The sequence below is a fragment of the Alosa alosa genome, chromosome 15, assembly GCF_017589495.1.
Source record: "Alosa alosa isolate M-15738 ecotype Scorff River chromosome 15, AALO_Geno_1.1, whole genome shotgun sequence".
Lineage (NCBI taxonomy): Eukaryota > Metazoa > Chordata > Actinopteri > Clupeiformes > Clupeidae > Alosa > Alosa alosa.
Window position 1 is genome coordinate 16,035,825 of NC_063203.1, and position 17,866 is coordinate 16,053,690.

The 17,866-nt window shown below is 45.3% G+C and overlaps 2 protein-coding genes across 5 annotated transcripts in view; both read right to left on the reverse strand.

Moving 5' to 3' along the window:
- The window catches only part of caln1 (calneuron 1), a 56,315-nt gene extending 43,986 nt beyond the window's left edge, over positions 1 to 12,329 (reverse strand). The window contains exon 1 of one of the 4 annotated variants that reach the window (XM_048265434.1): positions 12,058 to 12,329. Coding sequence is in view for 1 of the 4 variants with exons in the window: in XM_048265431.1 (XP_048121388.1) it covers positions 1,605 to 1,750 (146 nt within the window). In the remaining 3 variants the exon portion in view is untranslated. Of the gene's footprint in view, positions 1 to 1,604; positions 2,153 to 2,913; positions 3,533 to 4,186; positions 4,352 to 12,057 lie in introns of those variants that run through there. The other 3 variants (XM_048265433.1, XM_048265432.1, XM_048265431.1) reach the window with 3 other exon arrangements.
- Positions 12,330 to 13,830: 1,501 nt separating this feature from the next.
- The window catches only part of tyw1 (tRNA-yW synthesizing protein 1 homolog (S. cerevisiae)), a 58,725-nt gene continuing 54,689 nt past the window's right edge, over positions 13,831 to 17,866 (reverse strand). Inside the window, exon 17 of the mRNA XM_048264448.1 lies at positions 13,831 to 16,043. Within this exon, the coding sequence (XP_048120405.1) occupies positions 15,819 to 16,043 (225 nt within the window). The 3' untranslated portion in view covers positions 13,831 to 15,818. The remainder of the gene's footprint in view (positions 16,044 to 17,866) is intronic.

The following is a 17,866-nucleotide window of genomic DNA, read 5'->3' on the forward strand; positions in this document are numbered from 1 at the left end:
GAAGCTCAAACCAGTGTGGCAGAGTTTCTTATCTGCAGCACAACAAAAATGCTGAATCGTTTTAAAAGACGATTCACCAACACACAGTATCTACGATTTTTAGCTTCTCAAAAAAAAGCAAATACAAGAAAACGAGTTGCCCATACTGTGTCAGCTACTCATTCATCCCAAAAAAGCCTGTGCCTTATCATGAGGGAAATGTATGCCTGCCAGTGTGAAATGGAGACCCAGCGAGTCAGATTTGTTACCCTTCCACAAGGCATTTATTTTACTTCTGGAAGCCAAAGCCGGAGCACTTTCCTGAGCCTAGAGGGCAGTGTGTGTGAATGCATTTGCAAAACTCTTCAGTCAGGGTGTGTCCACAGCATTTTGGTTGCTTCCTGTTAAACAAACTGTGTGGCTGTCCATTTCACACACACAAGACCACCCCAACGTGGCAGGAAGGCTTTAACTCCCAAACTAAAGTGACAGTACCATGTGGATGAAGCAGATTTAGCTATAAAAGGAAGCATGGAAATTATTAATTTATTACCTGGACGTCTTGCTTTGAAGTCTAACACATGCTGACAATATAGAGACATCTGTGTTTATTTAACATCTCTCAAGCTATGTAAACTCCTACAGTGACATTGTGAGTTTGCTAAATCTAATGTGAAATGGGGAACAAATTTAAACTATTTCTAGAGCAAAACACTATCTTTCTTGGATGGATATTTAACAAACATAATTGAGCATATAACATATGAGGATAACACACTCAAGGTCATTCTGCATCAGTATAGCCTTTCTGGTCATTACAGCAAGAAAACATATTTTCAACAATTCTGAGGAACAAAGAGGCAGAACCTCTGATCCAAGTGGACCAGCAGGAAACCAAATCAATCCCATGTCTGAGGACAAAAGCTGGGTGAGAAAAGAAAAAACCAACAACCAATCGATCTCCAACTCTTTGTTTGTGTTGTTGTGAGGGTCCAGCACTATTTCCAGCCTGACGGAACTCAATAGCAGCACAGGCCAAGTGCTACTCCGTGTGCACCTTACACACACTTGCCTTCCAAATCACCTTCAACCACAAATAACTCTAGAGCCAAAACAAAACAGCTGTTGACCATCTTAAGAGACACTACACAGACCTTTCTCAAAATGAACTAATCACAATAAAAGGCTTGGAAGGCAGTGTTCCAATGCCACAGAACCTCCAGCACACAATGTTACCCCCTCCCTCTTTCCCCCCCACAGTGTTGACTTAAGAAAACATCTGAGAAGAGAGCTTGCACCAGGGCTGTCCTCACATCATACACAAACCAATAGTCACAGCCAAACTGAGAGAGACTCAGCATGTGAGAGGCGACCATTCCCATTTTCAATGATAACTCCCTTCATCCCTCACAAACTGGACATATTAGTGGCTCAACGGTCATTACGTACCCCCAGGCAATAATTTCCATTTACAAACACATCCATCTCATAAACACCATGGTGAAAAACAAAAACATTCCCAGACCCAGCAGCCTGCTGCATCCACTCCCCAAGCAGTGGGGATGGGGGGAGTGCAGCTCTGGCAGCGCTCTGTTCTGCTCTGCTCTTTTCCGGCTCCAGCTTACCCATACTGATCACAGTCTGAGGGGTGCTGCAGCAGGGCTGGCTCCTCCAGAGGGCTCCCTGTCCGGCTACTCTCGCTGAGGCACGGCCCCTCTCCCTCCTCCCCGTCCTCCGTCCGAGGCTCTGGATCTGGATCTGTGACCTCCATCAGGCGCTGGTGCGGAGGCTATGTGAGCAGGGCTGGCTGGCTGGCAGGCAGGCAGTCAGGCAGGCAGGCTGGCTGTCCCTGGACGGCTCAGCCCAACTACTGCCTCCCAAATTTGTGCTTCTCCCAAAGCAGCATCGGGCAGTCATTCACGCTCACGCTATCTTTCTTTCTCCACCTCTCTCTGTCTCCTCACTCACTCACTCAGTCAGCCAGTCACTCACTGACTCCCTTCAGTCTGTAGTGACCTGCACTTCACATGAGGGACGAGTAGGCAGCAACAGCAGGCTCATTAGACAGAGCCTCAGTGGCAGAGCCCCGTGCAGCCCCCCCTTCCTTTTCTCTCTTTCTCTCTCAGCACCGCCGGCTGCTGCTGCTTGGACACAAGGTGCTCCACAATGATTTGTGAGAGCGGAATCCTTCAGCCCGTTAACAGCAGCCGCGCACACCTCTCCCCTCTCCTATTACCGTAAGCAAACGCTTTCAGCGCCAGCGCAGCCGCTTCAACTGGCAGATGTGAGTTACAACACTTCTCTATTGCCTGCCTGCATCCCGCACTTAAACAAAGCCTCACATCAAGGCTGTACTTCATTGAAACACATCATATTGTGCAACTTTAAGGTAAAATGTTTCTCTATAGATACCGAATTTAGAAAAAAAAAATTGATTTCATTTTCCTTATAATATCACGCAATGTCACAGCCTGTAGACTAAACTGACAAATTAATTTATCATTTAACATGAAGTACACAAATTAATAAATAAACAAATAAATAAATAAACAACAATCAGGTAGAATCGTATGCATATGAACGTTCGTATCAAAATGGTAGTTTCCAAATGTGTGAAAATTACGCATGTCGGAGAATAAATTAAATGTTCGATTGCATAACAGAACGAATAACACAGTTTAAAAAATGACAGTAATAGATCATTCTAGCATCGACAGAAACGTACATTCAACTGAGTGCTGGAATTAATCAAAGGTTTCCATTCAAAGTTTAGCGTTAATGGCCAGGCGGTGAGCCCTGCAAAGGACAAACCAATTTCAATAACAACAGGTGTACTAACGTGATATCTGCACCACAAACGTTATTTTCAAGGCAAGATTGGTTACAAGTCTGGAAAATTCGAATACAATAGACGTACAACGTTTAACGATTTACCTGTATGAATATCTAATCTTTAATCCTTGTTATATGTGCGTCGTTATTGCGTCCCAGCGCTGTCAAACTGAAGTCCAGTTGATTCACCAATATATGCGCTCATATATTTAGATGTGTAGAACAATAGACAGACAGATCATTCCTATCCAGAATGTGCAGATATTATTCCATTAGAACAACAGGATGCATTGGTCTCTTTCCCAGATAGCAAGTCCATGTGCACTGGGGACGGCAATACCCTCGTTCCTGCTCAATCAATCGAACAGTTGCACTTTTCGTCCAACTCCCATCAATTTTAATGACCCAGTTGTATCCTCATAATCTCAGTAGGCTATATTCTTCCCAAACATACTCGTATGAGTTTTCCTAACTAGCTTTATTCGTTGACAAATGCACAGATGTAACTTGTATCTCCAAACCGCCTTGAGGAAAGGTTGTAATCGCTGCAAGTCCTCCAAAAGCCAATCAATAAATCTGCCAAGTTCGACTATGTCCGTGATTTTTTCACGATAATCGCAGTGTTTGCATGAGACAGAAACAAATTGCGCTCTCTCCCGTGCCGATTTGTGTCATATTTCTTCGACTGAAAAATATTAACCCCTGAATTGCTGTGAAGGACAAACTGACCAAGCGCTGGTCATTAATCAACCCACACAGCCAACAATAGGTAGTCTACCTATTGGCTCACTGGTGGCTGGTGTGTGTTAAATAGAGGGAGCCACCCCCAAATGATTTGATGTGTGGTGATTTTTCAACTCATCAAATCATTTTATAATTCATTAGATATAACACTGATATCTCACTCGATTAGTGTTCAAAACATGAATGAGGAAAATTCCATTGAACAGTAAAAAATACAAATGTTTTCACAAAGCTTTTCAAACATTAAAACATTAATCTGACGAGGCATTTCTTCCTTCACAGAATAGCTCAAACCCTCTGATAACTTCACATAAATGACGTTTTACAAAGCAGTCATATCAGTGAGCAACTATAATGTTCAAACAAAATTAACCATTAATGGTCGCTTATGCGCGCGCTGTCGGGAAAATAACTTCACGTATAGTCTATAGCGACTGATGTGCAACAATTGTTCTTCACCTTATTTTCTTGATGAAACACATCAACTATTTTTGTGAAACACATAAACTATTTGGATGACTACACAAGCTAACATAAAGCCAGGTACTCGAACCGTTTAGCCTTTATCTCAGTGTGTGAAGTGGGCAATATTCGTGTCAACGACTATTTTGAAATAAGCGATGCTTCTTACCTAGATCATAGAGTTTTTATAGTTTCAGGGAAGATTGACGGCTCATCTGAAGCTGTGGTCTATTTACCCGCACCTGCACAGACAGCTCTGCCTTGGCCTCTGCTCACTGATTTATCGATGAAAGCACGATTGCTACTCGAGGTAGGTCACGTGCTTCGCCTGCAGTTTACCTGATACCTTCATGTGGGTCACGTCCAGGCATGTTGGCCTGTCTACAGCTAACATGGTTACAAGACAAGCGCTGGATGGGTGTATTATTGGGGCTACATCTAATTGGTTGCACCAGTTGAATGATGAATTGCAGCCTAATGAGAGAAACTGCAGCAGCACTAAGATTTTTCAGAAGCATGGGCTGTTCTATTGTTTAACACTCAAGGCACACCCTAAAGCATGGGTAGATGTCATATTTGCTTATTTTATAAATACTTAATGAAAACCAGTCTATATTTAATATTGTAACATTGATATTGTAATCTGATGTGCAATTCTAATCCATTTTTTTATTTTTTTTATTTTAAAGATCTAAATCTGGGTATGTATCACAAACTAAATATGGTATGTATCACAAACCTCAACCAAAACAAATCTATAATATATCAGTCCAATAATATGTGGGGAGTTTTACATACTCTATGTGCAGAGGTCTCTCCCATTGTAGGAATTAGCGAGGCAACACGGATGTGGGCTAATGCCTCTCCAGGGGCTTGTGTACAATAAGAGGCCTCTCCTGAAAAGCCATCATTTTCTCGGCCCATTACAATCACTCTTCCTTTAAAAAGCTGTCCGTTAGGATTGGGCACAGAGTTGGGAGAGGGGCCAGCATCCAACTCGGCTCCGAGAGTCTGCTGAGACGATTAGAAGTGTGTGTGTGTTTATGAGTGTGTGTGTGTGTGTGTGTGTGTGTATGAGTGTATGTGTGCGCTTATGAATGTGTGTGTACTTATGAGTGTGTGAGTGTGTGTGGTGCGCGCGTGCATCAACCATAACAAGAAAACTCAGCATTCAGCAACAGTCCTAAGCCTGATCCAAGTGCTCCCAAGACTCCCCAGTCTACAGAAGCTCTCGCTCAGCTTATACGGTTCCAGAGGAGCCCTGGTCATAAAGTCACATGTAGTACAGGCATCACCCCTCATGATGACAGACTGGGAGAGAGCTGGCAACAAAAGAGAGCTGGCAACAGAAGACTTTGGGCTCTTGTTCTTCTCCCCAAGTGTTTAGGGTCAAAAACTAAGTTGTACCAAACCTATTTATCAGGGCTTGCTCATAGAAAGTAAGATATAAATCAAGTCTGCATCCCTCCTCATACATATACATGAGTATTTACAGGAGCCAAATTCACAGTAAATATTATAGTGCAAGAGTAAGCTGAATGATACATTAATTGGAGCAATTGAGAGATACAGCAGATCAAGGCCGTAGTCATGATGTCAACATTGGGGGGGACCAAATCTGTGGTGGGGTCTGAGGGACCCCCAAACAGAATTTCAATACAGTTCCTACCATGCAAAACTATTATTAAAAGTAGCTTTTGCGATATTGTTGACAGCCCTACCTCACCATAGGGTGCAGTAAATGGAAGCTTTTGATAGCACACGCTACTAACGAAAAACGGAAAATCACCAGGACAAACCACTCAGGGGTGTAGGCTACTCTGGAACCATAGGTCACTACTTTGTGCGTTATTTACGTTTGATTACATTTCAGATACGTGTTGGTTTCCTAGTATAGCGCTTTATTCTTTCTTTCTTTTTCTATGTCCAAATATTGGGGGGACATTTTGGTCATATTTGAATATTGGGGGGGGACACGTCCCCCTCAATGTCTTTGGTGACTACGGCCCTGCAGCAGATAAAGGTTATATACTGGATGTGGACGCTGTAGACAAAGTAGTTCACTGATACTGCACAAAAGGGGTTTGGTCAATTCACAGTTTACCAGGAGCATTGTGACCACACAGAGTAACCTAAGGGGGAAGAGAGAGTAAAGGAGAGGGAGAGAGAGAGTAAAGGAGACGGAGAGAGGGAACAGCATAGTGATATGATGGAGTGATAATTAGAATCCCCCTCACACGCTTCCACATGCTGACTCACAGGCCACGCGCATGAATCAGACTCTCCGGAGTTTCATGGGATTTTCAGAAGACAATACAAGTCACGGAGAGTCGCAGCTCTGTCGCAGACATCGGAAAGAGATCCTGAACATCTCCAGCAACTAAGCTTACTATGCACTTGTGTCATCTGCTCACAGAGTTATTTTGCAAAGGGAGAAGAAGAAAGACCATCCCTTAGGGAATCAGTTGAGCTCTGGAGTGCCATCGTATGAAATTTCTAAAGACTGTGAGCACATCATCTTGAGGAAAATACGTCTGATTCTGAATATGTTTGCCTCAGTGAATCTGACATGTGTTCCCAAAATGTCCCAGTACTCATATCGCCTTCCTGTTGCTCAGTAGGAGGGATCTGCTAATGCAATTCCTTTGTAGTCTACTTGTAATGCTATGATATTGTATGGTATTGTACAGCACCATCCAAGTTCATCTGAGGCTGTACTGCATATCTGACTGAGTGTAATAATAGAATAGTGGGTTGTTTTGGTATTGGGCTGTGGTGAGTTTGCACTAAGGAGCATGGCGGGTCACTGGCTGACGGAGATGGCTTGGGCGGTTGAGCGATGAGATCAAATTGAGACTCATCCATTCTCATTAGGAATGTAGGCCAACTCCACTCTCCACCACACGCAGCCACCTCAGCCAGCCTGCACCCAGGACCCGTGTAAGGGCTGCACACAACAACGAAAATGCGGAACTTTCCAGAAAAACTGACAGAGATGGAGCATCGGAGTCCGTATCCAGGGCCGCCACTGAGCATTCTGGCAGCGGAATTAGCATATGGAATCAAATTTGACCAATTCAATTATGATTTGAGGGGAAAAAAACCCACCCGTTAAATAAGTGCAGCTCTCACAGCTGCCCATCAATCAGAGTGTGTGTGTCTCCAGCTGAGGTAAACTCAATTACAAAGAGGACAACAGAGACAATGTCACATTGAGCCTCCCTCGCTACGGCGAGAAATCATATCTCGCAACGAAAACGCGCCACAGAAATACATTACGGTCCGGTGTAACAAGAGGAGAAGAGAAGCTGTCACACAGAGTGCAGTTAATCAGATCAGGCATCATGAGGAGATGGTAGAGGGGTAATGACTCGCATGACAAGGAAAAACTGGGAGACCCCATAGCACAGGATAGGGAATCAGTGCCATTTGGAGAGTCTGACACACACACACGGACACGGACACACACTGCAGGGAAGATAGATGACGTGCAGGTGTTGGGCTGGGCTCTCCATGAGGTAGCTCCTAATAAGAAGCTATCCACTGTCATGATTCTGAGCCCGCTGAATGGGGTATATTTCAACATGTCAACAAGCCAACAGTACATCTGATAGCCATTCTCAACCAGGCAAGGCCAACAAATATACTGAAAAACAACCACTTTATCAGTCTCTGCAAAAGACACAAAGACATTGAATATAGACAGGTAGACAAGATAGATAGATATAACACAGACAGACAGACGGACAGGTAGACAGATAGAGAGGACTCAACGAGGCCATTTGTCCCTCATTGAAACATCGCCGTGTCATGAACAGATCCCTCTGAGCTTGCACTCAGACAGTGTTTTAAAATGAGTATCTCTTTTGTACCAGGGCTGTTCTTTTTATACTCTACCCTTCTTATTCCCGTGGAGATAAAAAAGGAAACTGATTGCATGTCAGCACTTGGCACAGTCTCCCTCCACGAGTGGAAAAACGGACAGGATTCTGAGTGCAGAGTGAGCTCAGAGTGAGAAGAGCGTCATTTTCATTTGTTCCCTCTTAAGAACGGCGCCGCTGTTGAAGCGCAGCCCACTCAGAACCTGAAAAGCATAATTACGTGTGAAAATCACAATTGCTGTGTTGGTTGGGGCACTCATACTCAGGTGTAGGTGACAGTCCCTCTGGCATGATCCTCCCTCCACCTGCGGCACTCCTCGTTCAGCTGCTTCAACAATACCAGGTGAGCGCACGGGCGAGTCAGACGAAAGGGGATGGCGATTCCAGAGGGCCTGCAGAGAGCCGACCTGACATGTCACTGTGTCACCTGGCAGCGTGCTCGCAAGGACGCCTTCGATCCCGTCTCGTCCCAGGGCTGCCATGGCTTATGGCTCTCAGGCTATTCCTGGCCCTTCATCCAGGCTGCCAGGCTCTTTCATGCAAGAGCCAACTGGACACACAGTCCCCTCCTGGGGCCCAGGAGCCTTGGACGTTGCATCTGGACCCCACACACACACACACAAACACTCACGCACACACACACACACACACACACACACACACGCATGCATGCACAAACGCACGGACAAGTGCGCACACACACACACACACACACACGGATGCATGCACAAACACACGCACAAGTGCGCGCACACACACACACACACACATGCATGCACAAACGCACGCACAAGTGCGCGCACACACACACACACACACACGGATGCATGCACAAACGCACGCACAAGTGCGCGCACACACACAGGGCAGCCCCCTGGATGAGGCCTGTGGACCTGCAGGATGCTGGCTCTGGGCACCACTAGCACTGCCAGGCAGGATCACAGTACTGGCGAGAGGCTCGTCCGCCTTGATTATCATCTGTAACTTCTGTCTCGTCCTGCCCTCTCCTCCAAAACCCACACAGTTCTCAAACAATTAAATCCACGGCCATGACATCTCTCGGGCATGGGAGACTTCAGGAAAGCTGGGAGACAATTAAAATGCAGTGTCAGTCGGCCTGTGCATGCACAAAGCATACAAATGAAAAATATTGCACAAGCTGCAAGGCAGTAGTTCACAGCTCCCATTTACCACCTGCACCCACTACAACTGTAAGCCTCCCCACCACCTGACATTCCTTCCTGTGGACGCAGGAGGCACTCAAGCTTGTAATAAAACCTCTGGTCTCCAAGTCCAAGGTGGTATAAATTATTTTAGTGCATGGCTGTGGGCTAATCCTGTGGTTGACTCGACTATGAGAGCCTGGTGCTAATGTAAGCACAGTTATTTCACAACACCAGGACAACAAAAAACACACAAAGACTTCTCAGGATAAAGACATATTGTTATAACATCTGCCTCAGGGCAATAACAAGTAACCCCAGCAGTACCAGGCTAAGACCCAAGAGATGAGAAACCCAAAACAATTATCACAATTAGCAGCTGTGGAATGAGAGTTCTGGAACACCCACCTGTTTCCTTCACACATTGTGAAAATGAGACAGGTAACGTGTGACTTTCTCAGGTAATTTAGGTTCATTGTGAAACATTAGTCTAAGTTTATCACTTCATTAGCATCCACATCTCCTGCCAAAAAAACATCAACGTGGCAGATGAAGTATTCCTGTTAGGGCACTATACTCAACACCGCATGACTCCATGTTGGGAGTTAAACCAAATGTTTCTTTACTGCCAGAGGTGTGCAAAGTGACTCTGGTTTAATGTCACCCAGAAGGCCAGTGGTGGTCATTATTAAACATTACTCCTCTTCTCTTGTTCCGCAGGTCACCGAGCCCCTTATATCAGGTGGTGAGGGAGAACCATTACCAGACCGTAATGACAGGCGTTTGGCAGACATAAGGCCACTGCCCTTGTGGGAGATTTACAGCTTAAAGATGTTTAGATAAAGCTGTGATTGAGTGGACCCCTACTCAGACACTCTCATTACGGGCTATCGTTACAGAGATTGACTTACAATACACTCTCTGCTCCCCATCCACAGACCCACCCCTCCCCTGAGTAAGTGGGAGCCTGTTCTGTTGGGGGGGTCTTGGTTGCTGTCAGCTTCCTCTTAATTTGTGCTGGGCGGCTTCTGTCATTTCCTCTCTGGCAGAGGGCGGCTTTCAATTTGGCTCCATTTCCGTCAAAATCTGTTTGCTTGACAAAAAGCCCAGAGTCCCTCCATGTTGTGCTTGTACATACACACACATACAGAGAAAGAGAGAGAGTGACACACACACACACACCTCATGGCTTCATATGTGAGGGAAAGAAAATGGAGGGATTAAAAAGTCGTAGGAGTTTGACTGCGTGTAAATAGGTGGCACGCTGAAGCCTCCGGCTCTACACACTAGGCTGTCGGTGGCCCAAACGCCCAACAGATGGAAGGAGGCAGCACAAGGACCCAGTCGCTCCCAGAACATCCCCACTATGTCTGCCCAGAAACAGGGCTGCCTATGCCATCTGCAGGCGCCATTACAGCACTCAAACACAGACACACACACACACACACACACTCACTTACTCACACTTACACACATAGACACAGAGGCACCCTCCCCTGTGTAGAGCTTGGACCACACGGTCATCAGCTGATCCATGAGTGTTCAGTGTTAGCTGTGGAAGTCCCACTGCTTGATCCTGATCCTGTCACCAGGCCACTCGAGTGCCAGCAAGCGTCGTCGTGAAAATAGGCAGAAACGCCACTGTGCCAACTCAGTGATAACTCAGGACTCCATTTTGAGACAGGCCGTCTCGGGAGATAAATGATTCAAACATCCACGCTACTCCTCCTCTCCCAAATTAATTTAGCAGATATCACATCTAATTCTACAAGGGGCAGGAGAATGTCCAGCCTGCGCAAAAAACCCCACACATCTGCAGTATCACCCCTGAGTGCAATAACGCACACAATGCAACTGAGCTTCAATGGCTTTTGGAGTCGTTTCACTAGGACTTTTATGAGGGATGTCAAACATCCAATCAGACTGAAAAACCTTGCAACTCCACTGCGACTCCACCAGAGTGCTAAGAGGGTTTGGGGCAGGCAACCCAAAAAAATTTAATGAGTCTGGGATGATTTTAGTCTCTCTCTGCCTTTGACGGGGCAGCCAGGCATCTGGTGTATGTGTGAGAGGGAGAGAGCTATAGCCCAGAGCCCACACTCCATATGTTTTCTGCGGTTCCTTTGTGTCGAGAGTGGCGACCGATGGATGTAAGGTCTCTCTGATGTTGGCTAGCAGGCAGAGAGGCATGAGGGGAGGGGATGGGATCTGAAGCCCAGGCGGACTTAATGAGGCTGGCCAGCCGCTCCCAGTCCCCACTCGTGGCCGAGGCTGCCGTTCCACCGGCCAAGTGCAGAAGACTGTGATAGCAAAAGCGCCTCTGAAGGGAGACATGAAATTAAACAGCCGCAGGGGCAACTGAGGCAGTGGACAGAGGAGAAACGCTCCAGAGAGGTGCTGATACCGTTTCTCCACCATATGTGCTACCATTCTGATGAAATTATTTTTGGCATCTTGATGCTGAGGATAACATAAAAAAGATTTTCATTGATGGATAAATAGGATGAATATACACAGGCAGAGCAAGTGTTTCTCTGTGGATCTACATGAGAGCAATACTGCAGGCATTTGTGGTGAAATTACTTGGTTATCGTTGTTTTCCACCTCCCCCATTGCCTGTTCAGCAGTGAGTCCACATCAGCAGTGGCATTGATGCAATGACCAAAGCAGGAGCCTGTGACATGTTCCCTGTAACTATGGTGATGACTGTTAGTGGATCAATGAACAAAAAGTGAGCCATAGCCACTGCTTATAGCCTTAACGAAAACAAACAAAAACACAGTTGTCCACCTTTTTTTTTAATACTGCAAAAACAAGGAATACAAAGTCCTTCCAGCGTGGTTACCAGGCAACACACAATATAAATTCTATGCTATGCTGAGGGAACCACACCACAGAGAAACAGATATGTTACATAAACAAATAACCCCCCCCCCAACCAACAGACTCTGAACCTTATTGTAAATCTATGATAGTGTGACTCACGGCAGACTTACCTGCCAGGGACGGGTTGAATGAGGCAAGGTGCTTCTTTTCCCAGCTGATGATGACGGCCAAACCAGCGAGGTGTTGCTGCTGCGGCTTCAGAGGAAGGGTCAAGGCTCTAGTGTTCTTCTTTGCCAAACATTTATTATCGCACACACAAGCTATGCTCCAGGGACACGGACATCATTAACACTGTCAGGGAAGGTGTACAAAAGCACAGTGATGAGGAGCTAGCCCATTTTCCCCTCTCACGTATGTCTAGCAGTGCTCTTGACTGGAGGAGAAAGGCTTGCAGCTGAATATTCTCTGAAATTCCGTTGATGAATTTTTAGCTCTAGGTGGGTGGACAGGCTTTGGGCTGGAAAGGGGTGTCAAGGAAATGCATATTGCAAGATGTGTCTTGAAACCGAAAAGCAAAAAAGGACATAATCTGATCTGCTCTGAGCAGTTGAATTTGATGCATTTTGGCTGTGATATGTATAGGTAAGATTCAGGCAGCTGCTATTCAGAGACTCAAAAAACAGAATAGGCTCAGACTGATGGCTTCCAATGTCAGAACAGATCCTTTGCTTAACCTGCATTAGACAAACACAGTAAATTGAGATTATAACAAGCCCTTATTTTCAGTTTAAATAAGGCATGCCCTGCCAACCCCCACGGTGGAGTTGTCACTACTGTGCACAGATGAATACCCTACAGACAAATAAAAACCTTAATTAAGACGTTTTTGTTTTTAAAGTAGAGGACATAACTGCTGCTTTCTATCTACCAGTGCAGAGATGAAAATAACCCAATTAAGCTCTGTAATGAAATGTCTTCATTTGATATACATGCTGCATATTTTGGGGTGAAGAGCTCTCCAGGGGGGCCAGGCATTGATTAAAAAGTGTGTAAGAGAGAAAGGAGCACATTAGCCTAGATCAGGTCGCCGAGAACCAGAAAGGCTCCTTTTATTTGCAGACAAAAGGGCCATAACAAAATCGATAGTGCTCTGTCACTTATCGTGGAGAGATGTATCTTTCACCTCTCCTCGCCGTCACCGCCAAACCCCCTGAGAAGCATCAAAACGGTGAGATAAATCCGAAGCGGCGTGCGAATGACAAGTAGCGTTCCAGCTCCTGGATGCAGGGAGACGGACACCATCGGCATTCGTAACGACACTATGCGAGCGGCACAGGGGGAAACGTAACGGATGTTGCTCCCGTTTCAGTGCCAAGGTCAAAGTTCAAATACCCCTGGGGGCATAAAAGCTGTGGAGCATCTGCACAGTTCCCAAGCCAAACATAGCAACCGTACTTACATACAGTACATATACTAATCTTACTCGTACTAATCTTACTAGTAACCCTCTGAAGCATCTCCCCTCATTAGCTCGAGATGTTCTGATATGAGAAGATCACAACAGAAGCCTTATGAATGCATACGGAACCCTCTCAAGAATGATGTGATGTATAGGAAGTAATGATGTGTAGGATGGATCGACTGTTAAATAGCTAAAGTATACAGTTTTTCGCCTAAGTGCTGCTTCAAGTGTTATGCACTCTTCTGCAAGTTAATTGGAAGCTCTTCTGCTGTTGCTGAGAGGTATAGCGTAGCTGGAGAGAGTTCAGTGGTGTGTGGTAAAATCTCCTCTTTATAAATACTCGGAAACGCAGTGAAATGGTTATGTAAAATACATTTCATCATCCGCTCTTACAGTTTAAACATAATTAATGTCTGTGTGAAAACTCCCGGAAAGAACATGCAGGGCATTGAACTAAGAGAATCAGAGCAACACTCAAAAATGGCTTCATTCATCTATTACATCTTTAATGTAAAGTTCACAAATCAATCAGTGATGTACCCTAGTGAAATCAAAAACTTTAGGCAAGCAAAGAAAAGAAAAGGAAACTTTAAACTCAAAACTGAAACAATTATGTTTGACTGCAGACTGTCGGGTCAAGTGGTGGCTACCGCTGCAGTGCGGTGGAGGGTTGAGGCTGACCCTGGGGACGGGGGCCCCTCAGTCACACGCATGCAAACCAGGTCCATTATCTCCGCCTGCCTGCAGCGCCCTACCGCTCTCGGAAAGCTGGGCGGAATGCGGTAGCGGCGGTGTTCCGGAGTGCCGATGAGGCGGGTAATTAAGAGTCGAAACGGGCGGCAAGGAGCTGCTGACCCGTCGGCGGCCCCTGCAGCCATCGCTGACTGACACGCGGCTCCATCGCAGCTGAGGCAGATACGCCGAGCTGCCAGAGCGCGCACGAAAGAGAGAGAGAGAGACAGCGCAAGTGTTCAGCACAGAAACCTGCAAAAAAAGTGCAAACGTCCACAAAAAGTAACTTAGGTTGGCTGTGGCAAAAGTTCCTTGTGCCCGTCAGGGAACTGTCATTTTGAGCACACTTGAGCACAGTGAGCAGAAATCTCAAGCTGGTGAAACTGTACACATCTCCACACAATGGCACATCCATTTCTCAAGTAATGTCAATCTCACCCAGGCATTCAGAGCACAGAGGTTTTTTTTAGGGAAGGGCTATTTTTCTGGTGGTTGTTCCAATGCTACCAGAGTTTACGTTGCCTTAATTTTTAAGGCTTGATTCACTAAAGAGGGCTGTTACAGAGAGGATATGACACTTCTGATGTACAGTAAAGGGCAGGGGCAAGTAACATTCTGCCTTTGCATTTACCCACATTTCAAATGATGTCGTCAATGTAATCAAACTACATTACTGACGTCACAGATTTAGTGCTGTGTGGGACAATAACTTTTGCCCATATTTGCTTTTGTGCACACTGAAAAAATACATTTAGTCCTTAGGGGTCGAACAATACAACTGGAATATTGACATTAGATTTAAGTATTTTGATGTGGAATTCTGACTACTCTTTTGAGTTGGCATTGGTAGTCAGGTCATGGTCTATTTTGGAAAAAAATATATATAATTTGTGGAATGATCACAATGACAGGGAAAAATCAGTGACTTTCTTGAGACAAAAATCTTACAAAAACATTATATTAACTTAAATGGACAGGGAACGAGAAATATGGAAAAATATAGAAAAATACTGGCTCTTTTGGGACAAACCATGGATAAGTAAAAGGGAAAGAAAGGGAAATTAAAACAAAAATAAAACACAAAAAATGGAGGGAAAGTGGACAAATATATATATATATAATACCAAACACATGGACAGATCAAAACATCAGAAAGACAAGCTGGAAAAACACACATTGAGCTTCATACTGTATGCGTGCAAGAAAAGTTGACCCAACCTATAAGAAAAATTAAAAGCTATATGACAGGACCAGCACTCATGCTAACAGGGAGGGCGTTTGAACATGACAAGACTTATTAGCAGCCCTGTCTTTGCCACTCAGCAGATTTGCTAATTGTTCTGTGAGAGACATTCAGTTCTTTGCCACTGTATTATCATGTCGGCTACCCAGTGAATCCTGATACGATGAAATCTTCATAAAAACTTGATTCTGCTTGGACGTCTAACAACTGCAGGAGAGTAATGAACTACAGCCTTAGTAAATGGACATTCTCACTAGGCAAATATCAATGAAAAACGTCAACCAGGTCTGTTCCAGTGTCAGCGAGTATAATCATGAAAAGTGGCTGTTAAACCAGTGCTTTATGTTCACGGTGACGTCTGGCTCAAAGAGAGTCTCTGGATTCTGACAGAGACTCCCTTAAACAAAACAAAAAAAAAAGAGAAAAGATTTAGCGTCTAAATGCCTCCTGATTTATGAAGAAAAGTCACGTGAGGTCTGCTGCGATAGTTGGCATCAGCAGCCCGAAATGTCTTTGGCCTTGTTCTTCCGCTGGAAGCGTGTGTCTAAAGGGTCGAAGCCTCGCTCGCTGGCGCCGAAGAGGGCCCAGCTTGGCGTCTTGGCCATGTAGTCCGCCGCCGAGAAGGTGCTGGCGGCGCCACCGCTCTCCTCGTGGGCCTGGATCAGCTCCTGGAAGCGCTCGTAGTCGATCCACGTCCACCACTCGCCGTCCACTTTGAACTGAAGGGAGAGGAGAGAGGACAGGGGAACAGAGAGAGGAAAGAAACAGCGGGTGAGCGATAGCTCTCCGGGTGATTAATCACAGCGTTGGTCCTCCGGGGTGAGCTCCCTGATGGCCTGGGGACGCTGACAGCGGTTCATCAGTTTGGTGATGCAAACCACGGGAGCGCATCAAATCCTAATTTAGTTCCCCTAGCCATCAAACAGCCTCTGTCAAAATGTTTACGAGAGGGGGTCAGCGCTGGGCACCGTCCCTCCACCCCACTGCATTTGTCACCGCTGACTAGGAATAAATAAGGGAGCAGAACACCCTGAGGACTCAAAGCGTAGGAGTCAAACAATGCAGAAGATGATGCAAGCCAGAATAAGAGAGATTTGGGCCTAAAATGTCACTATGGCATGAAAATCTACTTTCAAATGTGAAGGCATTGACTGTAGCTACACAATGTGTTTTTCCCTCTTTAACATGCAATTCATGTATCAATACCATCTGTTATATGGGGGGCATGAAATATGGTTTCATGGTTTTTCACTATGCCATTGAAGTTGTATTTTTTGTCCCAATATATCAAAAATATTTTTACAGTTTTAGTTGCTTTCCTATTTTAGCTGGATTTTGTAGTAACACTGCAAAAATTATAATTTCAGTGGCCTCATTTAATTGTGATGACAGGTTGACTTCATTGCATGCTGTGCACTACAAGCTGTTTACTGCACATGGATAGAGATATGCCCTTGAAAACAAACAACAAAGAGGGTGAAACTGTCCCCTGATAAAACAAGCTCCTTTCTGAGACTGATCTGGTGTAAGCGTTGCCTCGCAGCATGAGATCCATCACTGTCTGAGGCCTAAAATAAACACTGCCAATCTGACGAGGATGATGGGTAGAACCATGTTTGACTGTGACGAAAAGACAAATAATTAGATCGATTTAGTCTTACGACACTTTCTGTCAGCCTCTTCCACAGCGGAGGTTTCTCTGCCACTACAGTAAGTACGAAGGCCTCTCGAAGACAAAATCATTTCTCATATTTACATGCCCAAGAGTTCGGTAGCTCGGTGCACTTGCTTGTCTGCACCTACTCGTGTGCTTCAAAGGCTGCCAGAGCTCATCTCCCTCCTCATCCATCACAGGCGTCTCAGCCACTCGCCGCTGACCACCGAGCAACAAGCAGCACGCGCTGCCTCGGCCGTCCGCTTCATCCATTTTCATCGGCAACAATCTTGCACCAGGCATGGGGTGCAAGTTTGTTTGTGTGTGTGTGTATGTGTATGTTGTGAGTGTGTTTGGTGGGGTGGAGGCAGGAGTTAGTTGTGCTGATTGCATTTCACACCACACAAGTGTAGAAAGATGCCCGCAATCCATCTTGGGCTTTTGCGATGCAATCAGTTGCAGGCGTGGAGTCTGTCTTTGCCTTTCTCTCTTTCTTTCTCTCTCTCTCTTTCAATGCAGTGGTCCTCCCTCTCATCCCTCTCTTTTCTCCAGACATAATCAACTCCTCTGTGTAAATTGAAGGCCTGGATTACATGCTTTATGCCATTCCAGAGACTGCATACCTCCAGCACTCGCCTGCCATGCCACCAAGCATTCAGTGCACACATTCAGTCCTGTCTGTAAGTCAGGAATAAATATACTCTTTTCAACTAATCTTTGGATCTACTCCAAAAGCACAAGCTCAGAGTTATCAGTCAAGGGAATAAAGTAAAAGAACATACCGTAACCCTACACATGCCATGATATCTTTTGCTTTATAAATAACTTCAAACTTTCTATGTTAATCCTATAACATATTACATTTTAGCATATAGAACATAATCTGGA